At 42.1% G+C, this 19,126-nt stretch overlaps 1 protein-coding gene across 4 annotated transcripts in view; it reads right to left on the minus strand.

Annotated features, from left to right (window-relative positions):
* Positions 1 to 6,820: 6,820 nt before the first annotated feature.
* The window catches only part of Ndst3 (N-deacetylase and N-sulfotransferase 3), a 181,956-nt gene continuing 169,650 nt past the window's right edge, over positions 6,821 to 19,126 (minus strand). For 2 of the 4 annotated variants that reach the window (XM_087620543.1, XM_087620552.1), the window contains exons 13-14: positions 11,760 to 11,862; positions 6,821 to 9,588 (exon numbers count right to left, since the gene is read on the minus strand). In XM_087620543.1, the coding sequence (XP_087476669.1) occupies positions 9,469 to 9,588; positions 11,760 to 11,862 (223 nt within the window). In that variant the 3' untranslated portion in view covers positions 6,821 to 9,468. 4 annotated transcript variants of the gene reach the window in all.

The following is a 19,126-nucleotide window of genomic DNA, read 5'->3' on the forward strand; positions in this document are numbered from 1 at the left end:
CTGGTGCAGGTGCTGCTTGTCAAGCTAGTTCTTTTATTTTAAAATAATGGCTTATTTATAAATTATTAATTATAATTATTAATTATATGTACGAGTGCATGCCTTGGTCCTGGAAACCTGACAGAGCTAATGAGGGGGATGAAGAAAAGACAGACAGACACACAGACACACATGGATGTGCTTACTGTGTTGGAACAGCACCATCTATGCACTGACACGGAACCATGATTCTACAACACGAGGGGTTGGCGAGTCTTGCTAGGTCTTTGTAGGGAGTCATCTCATATTCCAATCCTTGGGGTAAAGGAAGCTGCAGTTGCTAGTTTTTTCACACTTTGGTCAATTAGTCATAAACACTTGTATTTGGACCAGAAGAAGGCTTGGCATATCCCTGATCCTCACCTGGAGGAAGAAATATGTATAAGCGTATGTCTGTGTGTGTATACGTGTGAGTGCTGGTTCCTGTGGACATCAGGCTCCAGCTTCAGTAGTGAGCTACCAGATGGGGGTGTCAGGACCTGAACGTGGGTCCTTTGCAAGAACAGCAAAGGTTCTCAACTGCTGAGCTGTGTCTCCCGCCCTATCAAATGAGACGTTTTGATTTGAGAGTTTGGGACAAATTTTTCCCACAGCCTATTCTCACGACAGTCAATAGCCTCTGCCCTTGGCAGGCAGGGTGTGGGTTTCATATTTCTAACCTTGGGTATTTTGGGTCAACATGGTGGGTTGCTCAACCTTTTGATGTCCACCGATGGAGAAGGGTTCCTACGCTCAATTCTCTGTAGTTCTCAATGTCTGGCCACATTGCCACCCAGAACTCCACTACAGAAGCGGAAGGGAGACAGTGACCAGCGAGGACCACACCTGCTCAGGACACACCTTCTGTCCCCATCTTACTTGCACTCCAGTTCCTTCTTTATTCAAACCTAAACTTCGTGCCAGCACCCTAAAGATGAACTTGGATACCACCTTTGTCTCTCCCACTTGCCAGCGTGCTCGCACTTCGACTGAACTGTTCCTATGGTCCCTTTAATTGATATATGGGGACGGGTAGTAGAGTTGAGACTATGAGTACCACAGGAGTCCAGCTTTTGCTTTAAAATCTCTAGCAACATTTGAAACTTAAAAGAAAGTAAACTTTAGGGTCAGAAAAAGAAGATGAGGACGAGTGTCCTGTGGTCTAGCTGTGTGAGCCATGCCTAACTTTGTGTAAGAGCAAAGTCAGCTTGCCCTTTTAGTTGTTGATTGTCACAGAAGACTGTTGGGAATTAGTTCTGATGCTTTGCCTTAATTTGGCCCCTAAAGCCAAGCTTTCAGACCTAAGGGTCCCTGCCCCCAATTGGCTTTCATTGGTAATAAAGCATTGCTGTATAGAATTGCTGGGCTGGGAGATGGAGGTGGGACCTTTACAGCACATGTGCACAGGACCGGGGGGGTGGGGGGGGAGAGAGAGAGAGAGAGAGAGAGAGAGAGAGAGAGAGAGAGAGAGAGAGGGAGAGGACAGGGAAGCAGAAAGATGAAACTTAAAAGCCCAGCATGCCAGCATGTAAAAATATGGGAAAGTGGTCCTAGGGGCCACTTCCCAGATGAAATACAGATTTTAAAAGATGTTAACTCAGGAATACCGGAGGGGAGTGTTTGCTAGCTGTGGAGAGGTTTAGAAGTGCCCCGTCGTTGAGCTAGTCAAGGCATATCAAAATTAGCTGGCATGCATGTGTCTTTCATTTGTGAATCCTGAGAGCTCTTGGGCAGGTGCAGCGCACGCTCGTGACCCACCGGGAGCTAAAGCGGTCTAACTAATTCACCACTACAGAAGACTTTTGACAGCAGAAATGTAGACATCGGCCATTTCCTTTACTTAATGTATTCTCTCATAACCAAGAAACTTAATGTTGAGAGAGTCCCATGTAAAAACTATCATAAAGTCAGTGCGTTTTGAGATTTCCACAGCGTGTGTGTGTGTGTGCGTGTGTGCGTGCGTGCGTGTGTGTGTGTGTGTGTGTGTGTGTGTGTGTGTGTGTGTGTATGGATGTATGTCGATGGAGGCCAGGGGTAAATATTGGATGTTTTCCTCAGTATCTATGTTATTTTTTGAGACAAAATCTCCCATTGAACTTGGAGTACAGTTTTGCTGACTGGTTGGTGGATGAGTTTCATGGATCCTCCTATCTCTGCCTTCTCCAGCATTAGGGTTACCAAGAACATTGCTATCCCTCACTTTTATGTGGGTGCTGGAGGCTGAACTTAGGTTCTCATGCTTGCCCAGTGGAGGCTTCACTGACCAAATCATTTTCTTTATCTTTCTTTTTTATTGGTTATTTTATTTATTTACATTTCAAATGTGACCCCCCTTCCCAGTTTTCCCTCCACAAGCTCCCTATCCCCTCTTCCCTCTCCCTGCCTCTGTGAGGGTGCTCTCTTACCTGCCTACCCACTCCTGCCTCAGTGGCCTAGCGTTCCCCTATCCTGGGTTATCAAGCCTCCATAGGATCAAGGGACTCCCCTCCCAGTGATATCAGACAAGGCCATCCTCTGCTACATATCTAGCTGGAGCTATGGATGGGTACCCCCCTGTGTACTCTCTGGTTGGTGGTTTAGTCCCTGGGAGCTCTGGGGGGGGGTCTGGTTGGTTGATATTGTTGTTCTTTCTGTGGGGTTACAAACTCCTTCAGCTCCTACAGTCCTTGCCCTAACTTCTCCATTGGGGTCCACATGCTCAGTCCAGTGTTTGGCTGTGAGCATCCACATCTATTTGGACCGTCTGTGGCAGAGCCTCTCAGGGGACAGCTATACCAGGCTCTTGTCAGCATGCACTTCTTGGCATCAAAAATCGTGTTTGGGTTTGTTGTCAGCAGATAGGATGGATCTTTAGGTGGGGCAGTCTCTGGAGGGGCTTTCCTTCAGTTTCTAATCCACTCTTTGGCCCTAGTCTACAGCCATACCTTCAACTCTCACATAAAAGTGGGTCAGAGATAGTTTATTCTGAAACCACATGTGCGTGCACATAGCTTGGAAATACAGACTAAGTTTACTCTGAATTCCATGCTCCGTTCTGGTAATGGAAGGAAGAAAGTCAACAATCAAGGCATGTTAAAACACACTGTGGAAACATTAAGTAGGTGGTTATAGGTAAGGGGACATCTCAGCTGTAGGCACCAAATGTCATCTAATGACACTCTTAACCTTTGCTTGGTGGAAGCTAGAGTTTTGTCAATATGTTCCAAAAGGTGTTTTACCAGTTAGGCCACAGGATGCTAGGTCAGACACAGTAGTGGACAAGGAATGCCTGTTAGGGGGCTGAACATAGCCAAGGACAACTGTAATTGAGCTCTAGATCAGCAATACTCCAACTTCTGCACAACCAGTGAAGTTTTAATCATCCACCAACCTTGTAGAGAGGCAGTGGAAGCGTAGTTTCTTTCTGAGAACTCTCTCTGCTCACTGTGCTATTTCCCTGGAGAATCCTAACATAATAGTAAACATGATATTTGCCTGGAATTTTGCATGTGAATGTCTCTTCTTATTTATCAATATTGTTCATGATTCCCCCTTCTCCAAGCAATCTGCCCAAGTAAATGGTTGGCATGTAGTCAGTTCCAATTTCAGTGGTAACAAATCTGTGTGTTTGTTTTTCCTGGCAATAGACATGAGGATGAGAGATGCTCAAAGATCAGGGTAGTTGCAGGATTAATGGAAGTGTTAGGAAAAGTTAAACATATCCTTACTATATGAAGGAATGAATGCATGAATGCAATGACCATTTATGAGGAATACTGAATATATAGAGGATTCTCATGGACAAACATTGGTAAGAATACATGGAAGGAACCAGTGGTCGTACTGGCAAGAATTGTCTCTTCTTCTTAGATACACTGGGCTACACTTTATAAGATACTCTGTAGAATTTTCCTGGAGATAGAATTAATGCTACACTGTATATATTATATATATATATATATGTATATATATATATATTTCTCTTCAGAGAAACAGAACTGATACATAACATATGTATGTAATAGATATAATATAATGCATAACTACATAATAGTTTCTTTTCTGTTGCTGGATCAAATTGAAGACCAAAAGCAACTTTCTTTTCTTTTCTTTTCTTTTTCTTTTTTCCGGAGCTGGGGACCGAACCCAGGGCCTTGCGCTTGCCTCATTTACCACTGAGCTAAATCCCCAACCCCTGCAACTTTCTTTTTGTTAAAGGTTTATTTATTCATTTATTGGATATGACTACACTGTTGCTGTTTTCTGAAACACCAGAAGAGGGCATGAGATATCTATTACAGATGGTTGTGAGTTACCATGTGGTTGCTGGGAATTGAACTCAGGACCTCTGGGAGAGCAGTCAGTGCTCTTAACCACTGAGCCATCTCTCCAGCCTGACCAAAAGACCAACTTAATAGAAGGAAGAGTTTATTTGGGCTTACAGTACCAGAGGGGGAGCCCAGTATGGTAGGAGACGCCTGGCAATAGGGAGTCAGAGGAGGAAGATGAGAAAACACACCTCAGTTACACTAGGAAGCAGAGAACAAACTGATCAACTCTTTTTTTAAATTTTTTTTTAATTTTTTATCTTTATTAACGAGTATTTCTTATTTACATTTCAATTATTTTTCCCCTTCCCGGTTTCCGGGCCAACATCCCCCTTACCCCACCGCCTCCCCTTCTATATGGGCTTCCCCTCCCCATCCTCCCCCCATTACCGCCCTCCCCCCAACAATCACGTTCACTGGGGGGTTCAGTCTTGGCAGGACCAAGGGCTTCCCCTTCCACTGGTGCTCTTACTAGGATATTCATTGCTACCTATGAGGTCAGAGTCCAGGGTCAGTCCATGTATAGTCTTTAGGTAGTGGCTTAGTCCCTGGAAGCTCTGGTTGCTTGGCATTGTTGTTCATATGGGGTCTCAAGCCCCTTCAAGCTCTTTCAGACCTTTCTCTGATTCCTTCAACGGGGGTCCCGATCTCAGTTCAGTGGTTTGCTGCTGGCATTCGCCTCTGTATTTGCTGTATTCTGGCTGTGTCTCTCAGGAGCGATCTACATCCGGCTCCTGTCGGCCTGCACTTCTTTGCTTCATCCATCTTAACTGATCAACTCTTAAAGCTGGCCTCAAGTGATATGCTTCCTTCAGCAAATCTCAACCTCCTCAAGATTCTATAGCCTCCTCAAACAGCGCCATCCACTGGGGACCAAGTGCTCAAGTACAAGAGCCTATGGGAGACATTTCTCATTCTAATCACTACAATACATGGTAAAAGATTACTCAGATGTTTGTATCTGCTAAGAAGTCCCTTCATGTACTACCTGAACACCCTGCTGTAATTCATTCTGATGGTAAAGCCAGAGAACCATGGGGGTGTTGGTGTAAATCCCGGTTAGATGGAAGATAGGAGATGTTACAGGTTAGCCAGGGGAGCAAGAAGAAGAGCTCCCCATCTTTCTTTTGTTCAGGCTCTCAGTAGGGTCATCCACAATGGAGCAACGGGGAGGACAGTCTACTTTCTGAACTCCCTAACTCAGGTACTAACCTCTCTCCCAGAAAGGCCTCCAGACACACACAGAAACAATAGGTAATTTGGTTTAGCCAGCTAAGATAAAATTGACCACACTTTCCTTTGCCCTTACTGCCGAAGGGCAAGTTCATGGACTAGCTGTGCAGGCTTGAACCAGCCTTGGTCTAGAGTCGGTGAAAACACTGGACATCGAAGTCAGCACAGAAATAGTTTCTTGAGAACTGTCAACCACAGAGTATGTGATTTTCCTACACAGATTCCTGGCTGTCTGAGGTAGCTACCTGATGATTTGGAGGTGCAATGAAGAAACCCATGAGTTTTTGTTGATTAACCCCTAAGAGTTAAAAACACAAAGATGGTTGAATCATTAAAATCAGAACCAGCTACACGCCAACAAGTTATTTAGAAAGATTTCTTAGAGAAGGAAGAATTATAAACAGTGTCAAAAAGTGAAAAATATATTCCCTTAGCATATTCTAATTATGTCTTTCATTACTATATCCATTAGGGAGGGTTCTCCAGAGGAACACACACACACACACACACACACACACACACACACACACACACACACACACAAGATGGGGGAAGAGTGTTGCTAGCATTGACAGAAGATACTTCAGGTACTAAGTGTAGTCTGAAATTAAAAAGAAAATCCATGTCGTCATCACTGGTTCAGTGTTCATTCACTAATGAGTCATTGCTTAAGTAAGTGTGTCTAGGCTGCAGGGCTGCTCTTCCTGAAACTCACTACTATTGCTATTTTAAACCTCAAATACTGATGGATGGGTTCATTACCCATCGCTGACTGGTCCCGGAATGGGTGACATGTTTGGAATGAAGAGCATTCTGTAATCCAGGTACTAATAACTCAGGGGTGGGAGGGATTGTGAGAAACTCTAGTGTCTTGGAGAGAAAGTTTGTGGAGGATGAGGATACAGATCTAACCCGTCTTCATTTTATGTTCTTTTGCAGGGATGATGATGATGATGATGATGATGATGATGATGATGATGATAATGATGATGATTTTGTGAACCAAACACACCTCTTGAAATTCTATGGAGAGAAAGGGCCCGCCAGTGTCCTAGAAGCTGCTCCTCTGTCCTGTTAGAAGACAAAACCGTAGCAGGCAAAACCAGAACAGAAATTCCCCATTGCCTGCTAAGTTTTTCATTTACCTCTGCATTTTTAATCACAATGGTGTGCCTTTGAACTCTTGACCATGACCCACTCCCACCCTCACCCCCAGCAAAACAAATACCCTCTTATTACCTAAAATCACCACCCAACACCTCTATTTTCTTGCCAGTTTATTGATATACATATGAGGTATCATGCCACTTCTAGAATTATATAGAGGGTTTTTTTTCTTTTAAAAAACCCAGAGGAAAAAAAATGTTCCCAATAATTTTCATTCAATGTGAACGACAAGAATATTATAGCTATAAACATTGAAATAACCGTTTCATTTCTTCCTGAGGAAGCCCCGTAGTTTAAGTCATGAAAAGGGGAATTCTATGCAAAGCTAGTTTGAAATCGTGTTCTCTCCCATTCTTTCCCCCTGGACTTCTGTCGCTTTCAGGATAGCACAATAGTCAGCTGGAGCTCACAGTGTGAAATATGTGGGTGTCCTCCAGAATTTGGACATGCCTCTTTGACATGCCCAGTGGCCAAAACCCTTTCAAAGGCGGCTGTTCTACACGGCATGTGACATGTACTTGGGAATGAGCAGGTCTGGGTACCATCTCTCTCTCTTTTCTGATTCATTATACGTGCTTTTTTTTTTTTTTTTTTTTTGCCATTTATTTCACAGGCACTGTCTCCCTACATGAAAGGATGTCAGTAGCCAATTTATCTAGAGGTTCAAACATGGAGACATATGTCAGTTCATTTTCCCCGCTTGCTTCCTGAGCTGACTCGCCGTCACTAGTGAGGCTTTAACAGCTGGAGCTGCTGGGGCTCATGACCCCCTTGAGCCAATTTTCTTAAATTAATGGACACGGATGTGAGGGATGATGGTCCTGCTGGGCTTGGTAGCAGTAAGCGGGAAGACTCATTTCACTGTATTTTGATTTGGCCTCTCAGTCAGGGTCCTTAAAATTGGGTTGTTTAGACGATTCTTTCTGGTAAGTGCTTAAAAAAAATCACTGTATTCTTCGAGTTCATAAAAGATGGAAAAACTTTAAATAGAGAAATCGATAATTGTGGAAATAAAGATGTAAGGGAAAAAGTAGTGAGTGGGGCGGCCGTGGGGCACTTAACTCTACTCCACTCTTGTTTTGTAACCGGCAAATAGCTACAAGAATAGCCCGTTCTAGGCCACTGGAATAACAGACAGAAATATTCAGGCTGTTGATTTTCGTGCATATGGTTTTTCTAAATATACCTTGTAGAATAGTTTATAGGACCGTATGCAGTCCCAGCGAGGAACGTTCTCCATAGATTTACATATGGATCAATCACAAAACAAGATTAAGTCTATATTAACACAGGAAAGTGAGATCTACTGTACTCTTGTCTTGGATCCGTGACTCACCATGTGTCCCGTTTAAATGAAATATATTTCAAGAGCCATGCTCATCTCTGTACTCCCTGTGATTCTTACTAGATAGGTCATAAGGTGGACGACGCTCTGCTGTTGGGCAAGGATGAGGACTATGTGTGAGGGGTTCTCAAACACCGGGCTTCACCTGCTCGCTCCGTTGTCTCCACCCTGACACACAGTCATCGTTTTAAATATTAGATTAAAATTTGTGTATAAGTCCATCATCACACAAGCCTGTACATTACACAATTTTCTTTGGGATTACCTGGAAATACACAGTTTTGCAATAATTTAAATCTGGGTACTTTAATTAAGCACCTCAAGGAGCTGTCCTTAGTTTCCGGTTAATAGAATTTGTTCAGTAGCCACTCTGCACATTTACAAGGACTTTAAATTTTTTTTAACCTTTATTTCAGGTGCATTGGAGTTTTGCCTAAGTGTTTGTCTGTGTGAGAATGTCAGATCTTGGGAGTTAGAGGCAGCCGTGAGCTGCCATGTGGGTGCTGGGATTTGAACCTGGGTCCTCTGGAAGAACAGTCAGTGCCCCCCACCACAGAGCCATTTCTCCAGCCCCTGCTCAGCACATTTAAAGGTCACTGTGACTCAGAGAGAACACTTCCTGAAGGCTCCACACGCATTTCGGTACAACTGGACGTGGCCAGAATAGACCGGCAGCTTACAGCAGAAAGCAAAGAGTACTCCGGTGTATCTATCTGCTCACCATATCTCTCAGAGAATTTAGTCAATACTCTTCCATTAACATATGCTATTTTGATGTAAATATGTGTTTCTGTTTACTGTCTCGCAAGTTCAGAATACAGAACTACATCAGCAAGAGGTCACTGGGCTATGTACAAGGAGAACCACCTCCTTTGCTTAACTCTGTTTGGAGGACAAAGCCCACAGGCGGCTCCCGGTCCCTGCTCTCCCACAATCATGGCCTTTGCTGACAGCATTTTTTCCACACTTGAAATTCTACATTGTGATGTGATAGGATACTTCACAGAATCAAGTAAAAAAAACATTTTACAGTCGAACAGTGCTCCAGGAATCTACAGAAATACAACTGCAGCTGACATACAGAACTGTAAATATTACTATGAAATGGTACAGGTCTGTGTCAATGTTTCTGTTTTTTGTTTTGTTTTAAAATTTATGTTGGTTGCTGTTCTATAAGAATCAGATCTAAGAGGAAGGCCACAGGCCTGGGAGCTTCTTAACGATATTTTTTATGCCGGGACCCTCCACAGTCATCCTTGTGCCGGCACGTGGGAGAGCCTTGCTTGTTTTCCGTGGTGCAGAGGTATGTGTCTGAGAGCTTTTTGGTAGCATCTGTGAGCTCTGGATGAGGTCTGTGCCAGTACGCGGATGGATAGATTTCCTGTTGTTTTCTCCACGCTATCTCACTTTCTGCAGCTCCTGTCTCAGCCACGAGGGCAGAGGCTGCCCGAGTCTGTGCAGCAGCTTCGAGAGCTCCACGTTGTGGTCTCGGTAGTAGCTGGACAGAAACGCTCTGCTCTGAGTGCGAAGGAGGGAGAAACACATATTTTATTTTACTAAAACATATTCCATGCATGTGGATTCTGCTGAAATAAGTACCCTGTGTACCAGATACGGGTCGAGATGTGAATGAAGCTCGTGGACTGTGTTGGCCACACCCTGGGATACTCTGCTTTTTTTTGTCTGGAGTCCGAAGTGGAAGAGGTGACCACTGTGTGGCAAAGCTTGCTGTCAGTCAGACTTGTGTTTCCACCCTTCTGTGGAGCCTCCAGTTTGGAGACTATTTACAAAGTGTCAGACTTCATTCCTTTAACTAAACTTAGCATATGCTTACAGAGTAACCTTTTTGACATCTACAGCCCTGTTTTCCTTGTTTACCTAGACTAGCGCTAACTTTATACAGTATCTCAGTTTTGTCTAGATACAGAGTTAGACCAGAGTGAAATAAAGGCTAAGATATCCTTAGTGTCTTAGTGATATGCTTAGTCTTAATAACTATATACAGAAGTAGGTTTGATGTAAAAATTAATGTTTTATATTTTTATTGAAACACTAGAGAAATTACCTCTCAACGTTTATTCTGTTTTCACATTTTGATAGTCACTCAAACAGAATAGATTTCTTAAAATGTAATTTCTTTATGAAAACAATAGGTCCCTCTCTTCCTTATGCCTTCTGAACACACTTTAATTGTGATCTCACTGAGGTCCTGGCTATCAGACCAGCATAGTGAATTGTCCTCCAAACCTTGAAGGAAAAAAATTTGTCAAATACATATGGATTACTGAAAAATTTTGATCACCTTGGGATTGTCAGTTAACATAATATATTAAATACTATTAAAAACTCATATATTTAAGTTTCTGAGCTCTAAAAAACTATAATAATCAAGTTAGATTCTTATAATAAATGTATATTCTAAATGTACTATGAATAAATATTAGTGTATACAAAATAAGCATAAAAGAAAATACAGGGCACACAAACTATGAAAATGGCAGCTCACCATGTCATTGTTCTGAGCAGACAAAACAAAATACTGGGTAACACCAGGAATGTGTCCATTTCTCAAAGACTAGGTTATGTGCTGGTGTGCTAGACGATTGAGAGATGTGTTAATTATCTTGTTCCACTAACATTTGAAAGTTAAAAGCTTAGTATATTATATCAGCATTTAACATCGCTATCCATGTTCCACAGAATCATCTGACATTGAGAACAGAAAATGTTTTTTCAGTTTCTGGTTGATATATTTCTTATCGTGGCTTGCTGACATTTTTAGTAGTGCGATTTCTGCACAGCGGCTACCATTCTTCTGTGGTTATCATTCTTCATGTTACCTGCCTTTCAGATTTATAGTCACAGACTCTGCTGTCTTTCATTCTTGTAACGCAGATATTAATTATGTAAATGGAAAATCAACAACCAACCTAGATATGCCAACACACAAAAAACACTTTTAATTTTAATTAAGGTGCTGCTGTCTTACTGCGTTTCCTTTAGTGTGTGTGTACGTGTGTGTGTGTGTGTGTGTGTATGTGTGTGTGTGTGTGTGTGTGTGCGTGTGCACACATGCCATGGCACGGGGGATGTCAGAGGAGAGTTCGAAGCTGTTGGTTCTCCCTCTCCACCATATATGGCATAGATGGCAGGAACCTTAGCTGTTTAGTCCTTTTTCCCACTCTTAATTTCCTTTATTTACTTATGAATGTATTTATTTATTTATAGTAATTTATATTATTTTAATACCATTGTCTTTCTTTGAAATACGGTATTTTGTATCTTATCCCATTTTTAATTGTTTGACAGTTTCCATACATTTATATTATAAAATGTAGTAAGTTTTAACCCAGTTTCTGTCTTCCTTTCTCCCCACTTCTCCTTCTTCTCCCTCCCTCCTCCAGCTGGATCAGTAATGCTTGTTAGGTGGTGGTGTCACTTTCTTCATGAGGAGCCACAGCTAAGGGCTCTTGCTCCACAAAATGCCTCCCGAGTCTTGTGAAGGAAGTAACTCCGTAACACAAAGTGCACAAGAAAGCAGGAGGGGACCCTCTGACTTCTAGCTCGTATAAAAGCTGAATTTTGATCTCACTCACTTTCCTAAGAAATTGTGTGTGATATTGTTATTATTATTATTATTGTTGTTGTTTATCATTGCCGTGCTTTATATTTTCGAGTTCCACACTTACATCCGAGTCCATTGGTGGGTATTTTCTTCCTTTACTCTTCCCAAGACATTTTGTTTTCCCTTCTTCCAGCAACTGACACCAGAAGCCTTTATGAGAATCAAACCTAGAAATAGAAAAAAATGGACCAAATTAAAAAAAAAAGTATTAGTCAAGCAGTTTATAAGCTACGATGACCAGCTGTCAATCTATAACCAGGGAAATGGGGGTGATTTTCATACAACCTCTTACATTAAGTCTTCTCGCATACACTTCCTAATTTTCATCCCATCTGTCACATTTGTGACTTTGCCAGGTTCTTAATAGAACAATTTCCAGAAGATTTCCTATTAATAGAAATTTGTTTCTTAGCAGCAAGTCTCCCCCCAACTCCCAAAGTCAAACAAGCCTTTCGTACCTTAGAATTAAAATTTGATTTCTTTAGCTACAACCCACTGAAGTTCTATTTAGTGAGCTTTTTAATTTTGGTATGAGGTTAGCACTGAAGCAAAACTGCCTATAAATAGATTTATTTTCTGCAATTAAAAAAACGAGGATAACAATATGCTGAATTTACATCTCCTCTTACTAGTTTGTCCACATGTGCTCTCGTTTGGGCCTGTGTTTTAGCTCTTTAGGAAGCAATGGCACAGTGATTTGTTTTGTGAATATTCACTAAATATACGATAGATAATGGGGCTGGGTGTGGTCGTAGACGCCTTTAGTCCCACCACTCAGGAGGCAGAGCCAGGATGATGTATATGAGGTCAAAACCAGTCTCATCACCCCCCCACACCTACACACACACACACACACACACACACACACACACCTACACACACACACACACCTACACACACACCACACACACACCTACACACACATACCTACACACACACACACCTACACACACACACCACACACACACACCTACACACACACATACCTACACACACACACCTACACACACATACACACACACCTACACACACACCTACACACACACATACACACACACACCTACACACACACACACATACATACACATGAGAGAGAGAGAGAGAGAGAGAGAGAGAGAGAGAGAGAGAGAGAGAGAGAGAGAAACAATAAAGAAAAATGTTTGTCAAGGCCTAGTTTCTGTGGACTTACACGTTCCCCCAGTATTTTGCTGAGTTCAATTCTAGGCTTCCAGATTCTGTTCAAGGCCCAATATTTCTTTTCTTTTTTTTTAAAATTTATTTATTTTATGTATATGAGTACACTGTAGCTGTCTTCAGACACACCAGAAGAGGGCATCAGATCATCATTACAGATGGCTGTGAGCCACCATGTGGTTGCTGGGATTTGAACTCAGGACCTCTGGAAGAGCAGTCAGTGCTCTTAACCGCTGAGCCATCTCTCCAGCCCAAGGCCCAATATTTCACATGGGTCTTGAGTTATTTGTTGTAGGTAACACAGTGATTCCCATGCTTACATGAAAGCTGTAACTGTGGAAGTAACAGCAGGGGTCATCCCTTCCCCTGTTATTCAGTGATTTGACTGCTTTGGATGCTTCTCCACTAGAAGGCATTATATAGGGTGACGTTTCCTTTGGCACTCAGTATGCACTACTCAGAAGTCTACTTTCAAGACTTTAACATCATCTTATGATTAATTTAAAAAAATTAAATGAAAATTATGTTTAAGTTATAATAAAATTTAAATCAAAACATTTAAATTAGAATGTTGAAGCACTTAAGAATAAAATGAACAAAAACCAGGTGTAAGATCTTCATCATTGAAAAATATAAGAGCGGAGACAGTGTACTGGCTAGTTTCGGGTGTCATCTTGAAACAAGTTAGAGTCATCAGAGAGGAAGGAGCCTCAGTTGAGAAAATGTCTACATAAGATCCAACTGTAAGGCATTTTCTCAATCAGTGATCAGTTGGGGAGGGTCCAGTCCATTGTGAGTGGTACCATCCCTGGGCTGGTGGTCCTTGGTTCTATGAGAAAACAAGCTGAGCAAGCCATGAGAAGTAAGCAAGCCAGTAGGTGGCACCCCTCCATGGCTTCTGCATCAGCTCCTGCCCCCAGGATCCTACCCTGTTTGAGCTCCTGTCCTGACTTCCTTTGGTGATGAACAAAAATGTGGTATAAGCTGAACAAACCCTTTCCTCTTCAGCTTGTTTTCTGGTCATGGCATTTTGTCGCAGCAATAGAAATTCTAAGAAAGCAGAAGGCCTAACCAAATGGGTGCTCTCCTATATCCAAAGACAAGACTAATACTTAAAATCAGCTGGCTCCAGTGTTCCACACAGATTCATATGATTCCAATTAGAATCCGACCAGACTTTGCTGTTTGTTTGTTTTTTTTTGTAAAAATGGAAAATGACTTTCAAATATATATAAAAATAATAAAGGACCTACGTGAACTAAAACAAGAAGTTTGAAACAAAGAGCCGAGGTGGAGACCTCATACTGTGTAGCTTCAATGCCTCCTGAGCGCTGCGCCATCAGTGCCGCTCACAGTCACAACAATGGAGCAGCCGAGCAAGGTGAAGGACGCACAAAGAGACCAATGAGACAAAACAGAGACCTCCACCGTATGCGCAGTGATGGACCAGTGGACAGAATGAAAGATGCACAAAGAGGCTTCCACCATGCTCACAGTGAAGGACCAATGGACCAAAATGAAGGATGCACAAAGAGCCCTCTATGTCCAAGGTCAATGACTTCAACAAATAGGAAGCCTCCAATTCAGTGAAGGGACTAAAGCAAACTGTACTAGACAGAATGTGGATTTACGTGAAAGACTGACAGTAACATCACACTGGTGAAAAATCGACCACGAAATGGATCACTGACTTAAACCTCTAAGTTAGAACTGCAAAAAAATTCTGGAAGAAAGAATTTAAAACATCTTAAACCCTTTTTCTTTTGAGAATGGATCTTTTTGGATCACAAGTTGGCCTCAAACTTACTAGGTATCCAAAGAGGATCTGGGAGTCTCCCGCTTCTACCTCTCGAGTCAGCAGTGCTGGACTGCAGCTGTGCATTAGAGAGCCCTGGGTCACACCCAGGGCTTCCTGAAGGTCAAGCAAGCAGTCTATCAACCAACCCATGTTCATACCTTCATACACTTAGGCTAGGCAAACATTTTCCAAGCTAAATTAAAAAACGATAATTTCATATGTGTTAAAATTGCAACTTTGTTTTTCTGAAGAGACTTTGGGAAAAAATATAAAACTAGAGACTAGGGAAAATATTTGTAAAATGTTTATTGGAAAAGGAACATATTTAGAGTATGAAAGATGAAGAGCTAATGGAAAAATGGAGGGGACTTTAAGTGTGGATGGGGAGGAAAGGCAAAGCAATGAGAAAGGAGGGATAAATAACATTCACATGTGTGAGAAAAACCATAGGTGAAATAACATATGACTTGGTACATTTTATGTGTGTGTGTGTGTGTGTGTGTGTGTGTGTGTGTGTGTGTGTGTGTGTGTGCTGTACACACACATACATATTTTTTTTCAAGATAGGGCTTCCCTGTGTAGCCTGACTGTCCTGGAACTCACTCTGTAGACCAGGGTGGCCTCGAACTCAGAGATCCACCTGTTTCTGCCTTGAGAGTGCTGGGATTAAAGGCATATGCCACCATCGCATATGTCTATTTTTAATGGAGTTATGTTACATGGGGTGATGATGCTTCCCCAGTAGCCATGCAGCATCAAACCAAATCCAAGTGCTTCTCATGGGAGACATCCCTTTGAATTGCTGGTTGGGGGAATACAAGACTTTCTCAAAACAGCATGTGCTGTTGTCATGGTCCTTAGTGAGATCATACCCTGTTACTGTGTGTGTGTGTGTGTGTGTGTGTGTGTGTGTGTGTGTGTGTGTGTGTGTGTGTGTGTAGCATACAGGGGAATACAAGATTCTCTCACAACAGTATGTTCCATTGTCACTGCTCTCAGTAAGGTCAGATCCTATTACTGAAGAAACTGTTCACTTGAAGGAATCAAGCTGGAACTGACCTGGAAGCTTCCTCCCTGAGGAGCGGCTCTCATTGTAGTAGAAGGTGCTATGCAAGCTTCTGAGAGGAGCAAATGGTCGTCCTACCCATCTATAAAGCCTGTGAACCACAACAGTGACGGGCCCAACAGTGTAGCCATAACGATGCAGGAACGGCCCTTTTATCTAGAGGGTAACCAATGACTGTCTAATAGGACATAAAGCCCACTCAGTGGAGCACATTAATGTCCAGTACTGTAAGCCTAGTCAACGTGTCCTTGGATAGAGAGGTCACAGGCCCTAGAGAAGAACTCACTAATGCCATTTGCCTAAACCGAAGTCATTTCTAACTGTATTCTAAAGAGCTGCATATCTACAGATAAGTGAAATTTTTATCCATCATCAAAGGAAACCCATTTTTCATTAGATGGGCCCTATTACAGAAATCCACAACTGATAAAAACTTAGAGAATAAATGTTCCTGGGGTGCCAAAGCTGGGGACCACATCTGGGACACAACTCACATACCTAAGGCTCAGGGAACATCATGGAGAAAAGGGCAGAAAGGCAGTATGAAGACTAGGATGTCTGTTGCTTGATAGTGTCCCATAGACATGACCAAGAAAAATCCCCATTAATCCTCAATAATATGGTTGCCTGAAGATTTGATCATACAATAACAGTTGATACACCAACATGGACAGGGGGAATTTCACAATGTCCTATCACCAGATGAAGAGCTACATACAACTGGTGACTACTAAGACTTGTCCTCTTTCCTCTTGGGACAAGTTCCCACATAAGTTGTAGAATTTCAATGGACTCATATAGTACAAGCAATGCTAAATGGACTTGGTACATTTTACATCTGTGTGTGTGTATGTGTGTGTGCGTGCGTGCGTGTGTGTGTGTGTGTGTGTGTGTGTGTGTGTGTGTGCATGCATTGTATAATATGGATAACAACAATAAGTAAGAGATGATGAATTTGGGAACACAGGGACACCTTGAGGATGAAGGAGGGGTAGAAAGGTAGCATAGGGCTGGAGAGATGGCTCAGATGTTAAGAGCACGGACCGTTCTTCCAGAGGTCCCGAGTTCAATTCCCAGCAACCACATGGTGGCTCACAACCGTCTGTAATGGGATCTGATGCCCTCTTCTGGTGATTTACTTGAAGGTGTTTATCCAGTAAATCTAAATCACGTGTCCATGCAAACCTCTGCATAAATGTTCATAGTAGCTTTGTTCATAACAGCAACAACAAAAAAGGAAGCAGCGCCCCTGCCCAGTGGTTGATGAAAGGAACACTCCAGGACAAGGGTGCAAGAACATGGGACAATCTTGAAAGTAAAATAAGGGTCCCAAGATGGTGCAGCAGGTAGAGGCACAAGCCTCGGGACCTGAGTTCTGTGCCCAGAGCCCATGTAAAGGTGGGAGGAGAGAACAGACTTCTCAAAGTTGCATTCTGACATGACCGTCTTCTGACCCCACGGCATGTGCTCTTACACACATTCACTAGGTACAACGCAATAATAAATTGGAAAAGAAGGGAAAGTTGCTCAGGTATTTTAGAGGAGGCATCGTACAGGGATTTACTGAGGGACAAATCTCTCTCTCTCTCTCTCTCTCTGTCTCTCTCTCTCTCTCTCTGTGTGTGTCTCTGTCTCTCTGTCTCTGTCTGTCTCTCCCTCTCCTCCTTCTCCCTCTCCCTCCCCTCCCCCTCCCCTCTCTCTGTGACCAGCACCTAGGGCAGTATGTGTATGTGTAAGTTAGCACTGTGAGTACAGTGAATGAGGGCAAGCCAGCGTGTCTGTTCTTCAGGTGGCCTGAGGAATCATCGGGTTTGATTGCTTACAGAAAACAATCACAAAGAGAAGATGAAGGTCTATGAAGGTCACTGTATGGCTGAGGACCTAATATCATTTCAGAGCCTAAGTGACAAAGCTTGACATCTATTCAAAAAATCAGTAATGGTCTTTCTGCCTAGAATCACATCAGTGCTACCCTGTCTGAGGGTACATGGAAGGAAAACAGCCTTTCTAATGTTGGCACTGGTACCCATTTTACATCTGGGTCCCTGCTTCCAAGGATATCAGGAAATGAGCCCTTGAAAGAAGTGTAATACACTGTTTAGTGTCTGACCTTGTGGCTTCCCCACAATGGAGTTAAAAATATTCCATCATTGTGTCCCCAGAGTCACGTATATGATGGTTATTAATAAACTTGAATTAAAGGGTAAAGTTAGAGAGGATAAAAATGCTTGTAAGCTTCTGAAGAAAAACACCTGGGGACATGTAGAAATAATAAAGTCAACTTGGGCTAGAGGAAGAAAGATTCTCCAAGGAGAATGACAGTCTTTAACATTTCAGTACTAGTGAAAACACCATTTCCCTTTGAAGAATGGATACCAGAGAACATTTAGAGGACATTTAGAAAGTTTGTCTGAAATGCCTTCAACTTGCATTTTCATTTTCATGGGACACTAAAGCAGATGCATTTTTAAAATTCAAAACAGCTTAATTTATGTTATGAATTCGGGACAATTATATTTCTTTTCGAGGTTTAATTTAAATGCCATAATACTTGCATGTTATTATGTGTACAATCCAATGAGAGTAAAAATTTCACAGCTTTACAACATTTCTATCACTTTACAAAAAAACAAACCCAAACCTAGTCATTGATTTCAACCACAACCCTTGATTTCAATATCATCATCATCATCATCATCATCATCATCATCATCATCATCATCATCATCACTACCACCACCACCACCACCACCACCACCACCATCATCATCATTATTCAGACAGGTTCTTGCTATGTAGACTAAAATAAATGGATACATACAATATAGATCAGGCTAGCCTTAAACTCACACCAGTCCTCTTGCCTCAGCTTCCAAGTGCTTAACTTATGGGTGTGTTACACACCCAAGTCTTCGTTATTTACTGACATCTCCTTTTTTTTTCTTGGCACGGATGTGCCAAGTTAATCCATGTACCAGGTTAACAGGCATTTGGATTGCTGCTTAGTTTTAAGGACAATGAATAATGCTTCTCTGAACGTTCCCTTACAAGGTTTTAATTGACTTGGGCTTTAACTTATTTTGAGATAGGTTCCTGCAAGAGAAGCTGTGCTGTTGGTGAGATTGTGTTTTTCAAAAAACCACAATACTACTTGCCAAAGGGCTTGTGCATTATGCCAATATACAAATGTAGAAATTCTCCTAATTCTTGCCAACATCTGGCATTATATTTTGGGTTCATGGCCATTTGGTTTGTTTTTTGAAGAAGTATATCCATTTTTGGCATTGAGTAGTATCTCAATGTGACTTTAATTTGTATATGTATCTGGTTATACATTTATGTGGACGGTGACAATTTAAAATCTCTTGGCTAC

This window comes from Rattus norvegicus, chromosome 2, assembly GCF_021556685.1.
Source record: "Rattus norvegicus strain SHRSP/BbbUtx chromosome 2, alternate assembly SHRSP_T2T, whole genome shotgun sequence".
Lineage (NCBI taxonomy): Eukaryota > Metazoa > Chordata > Mammalia > Rodentia > Muridae > Rattus > Rattus norvegicus.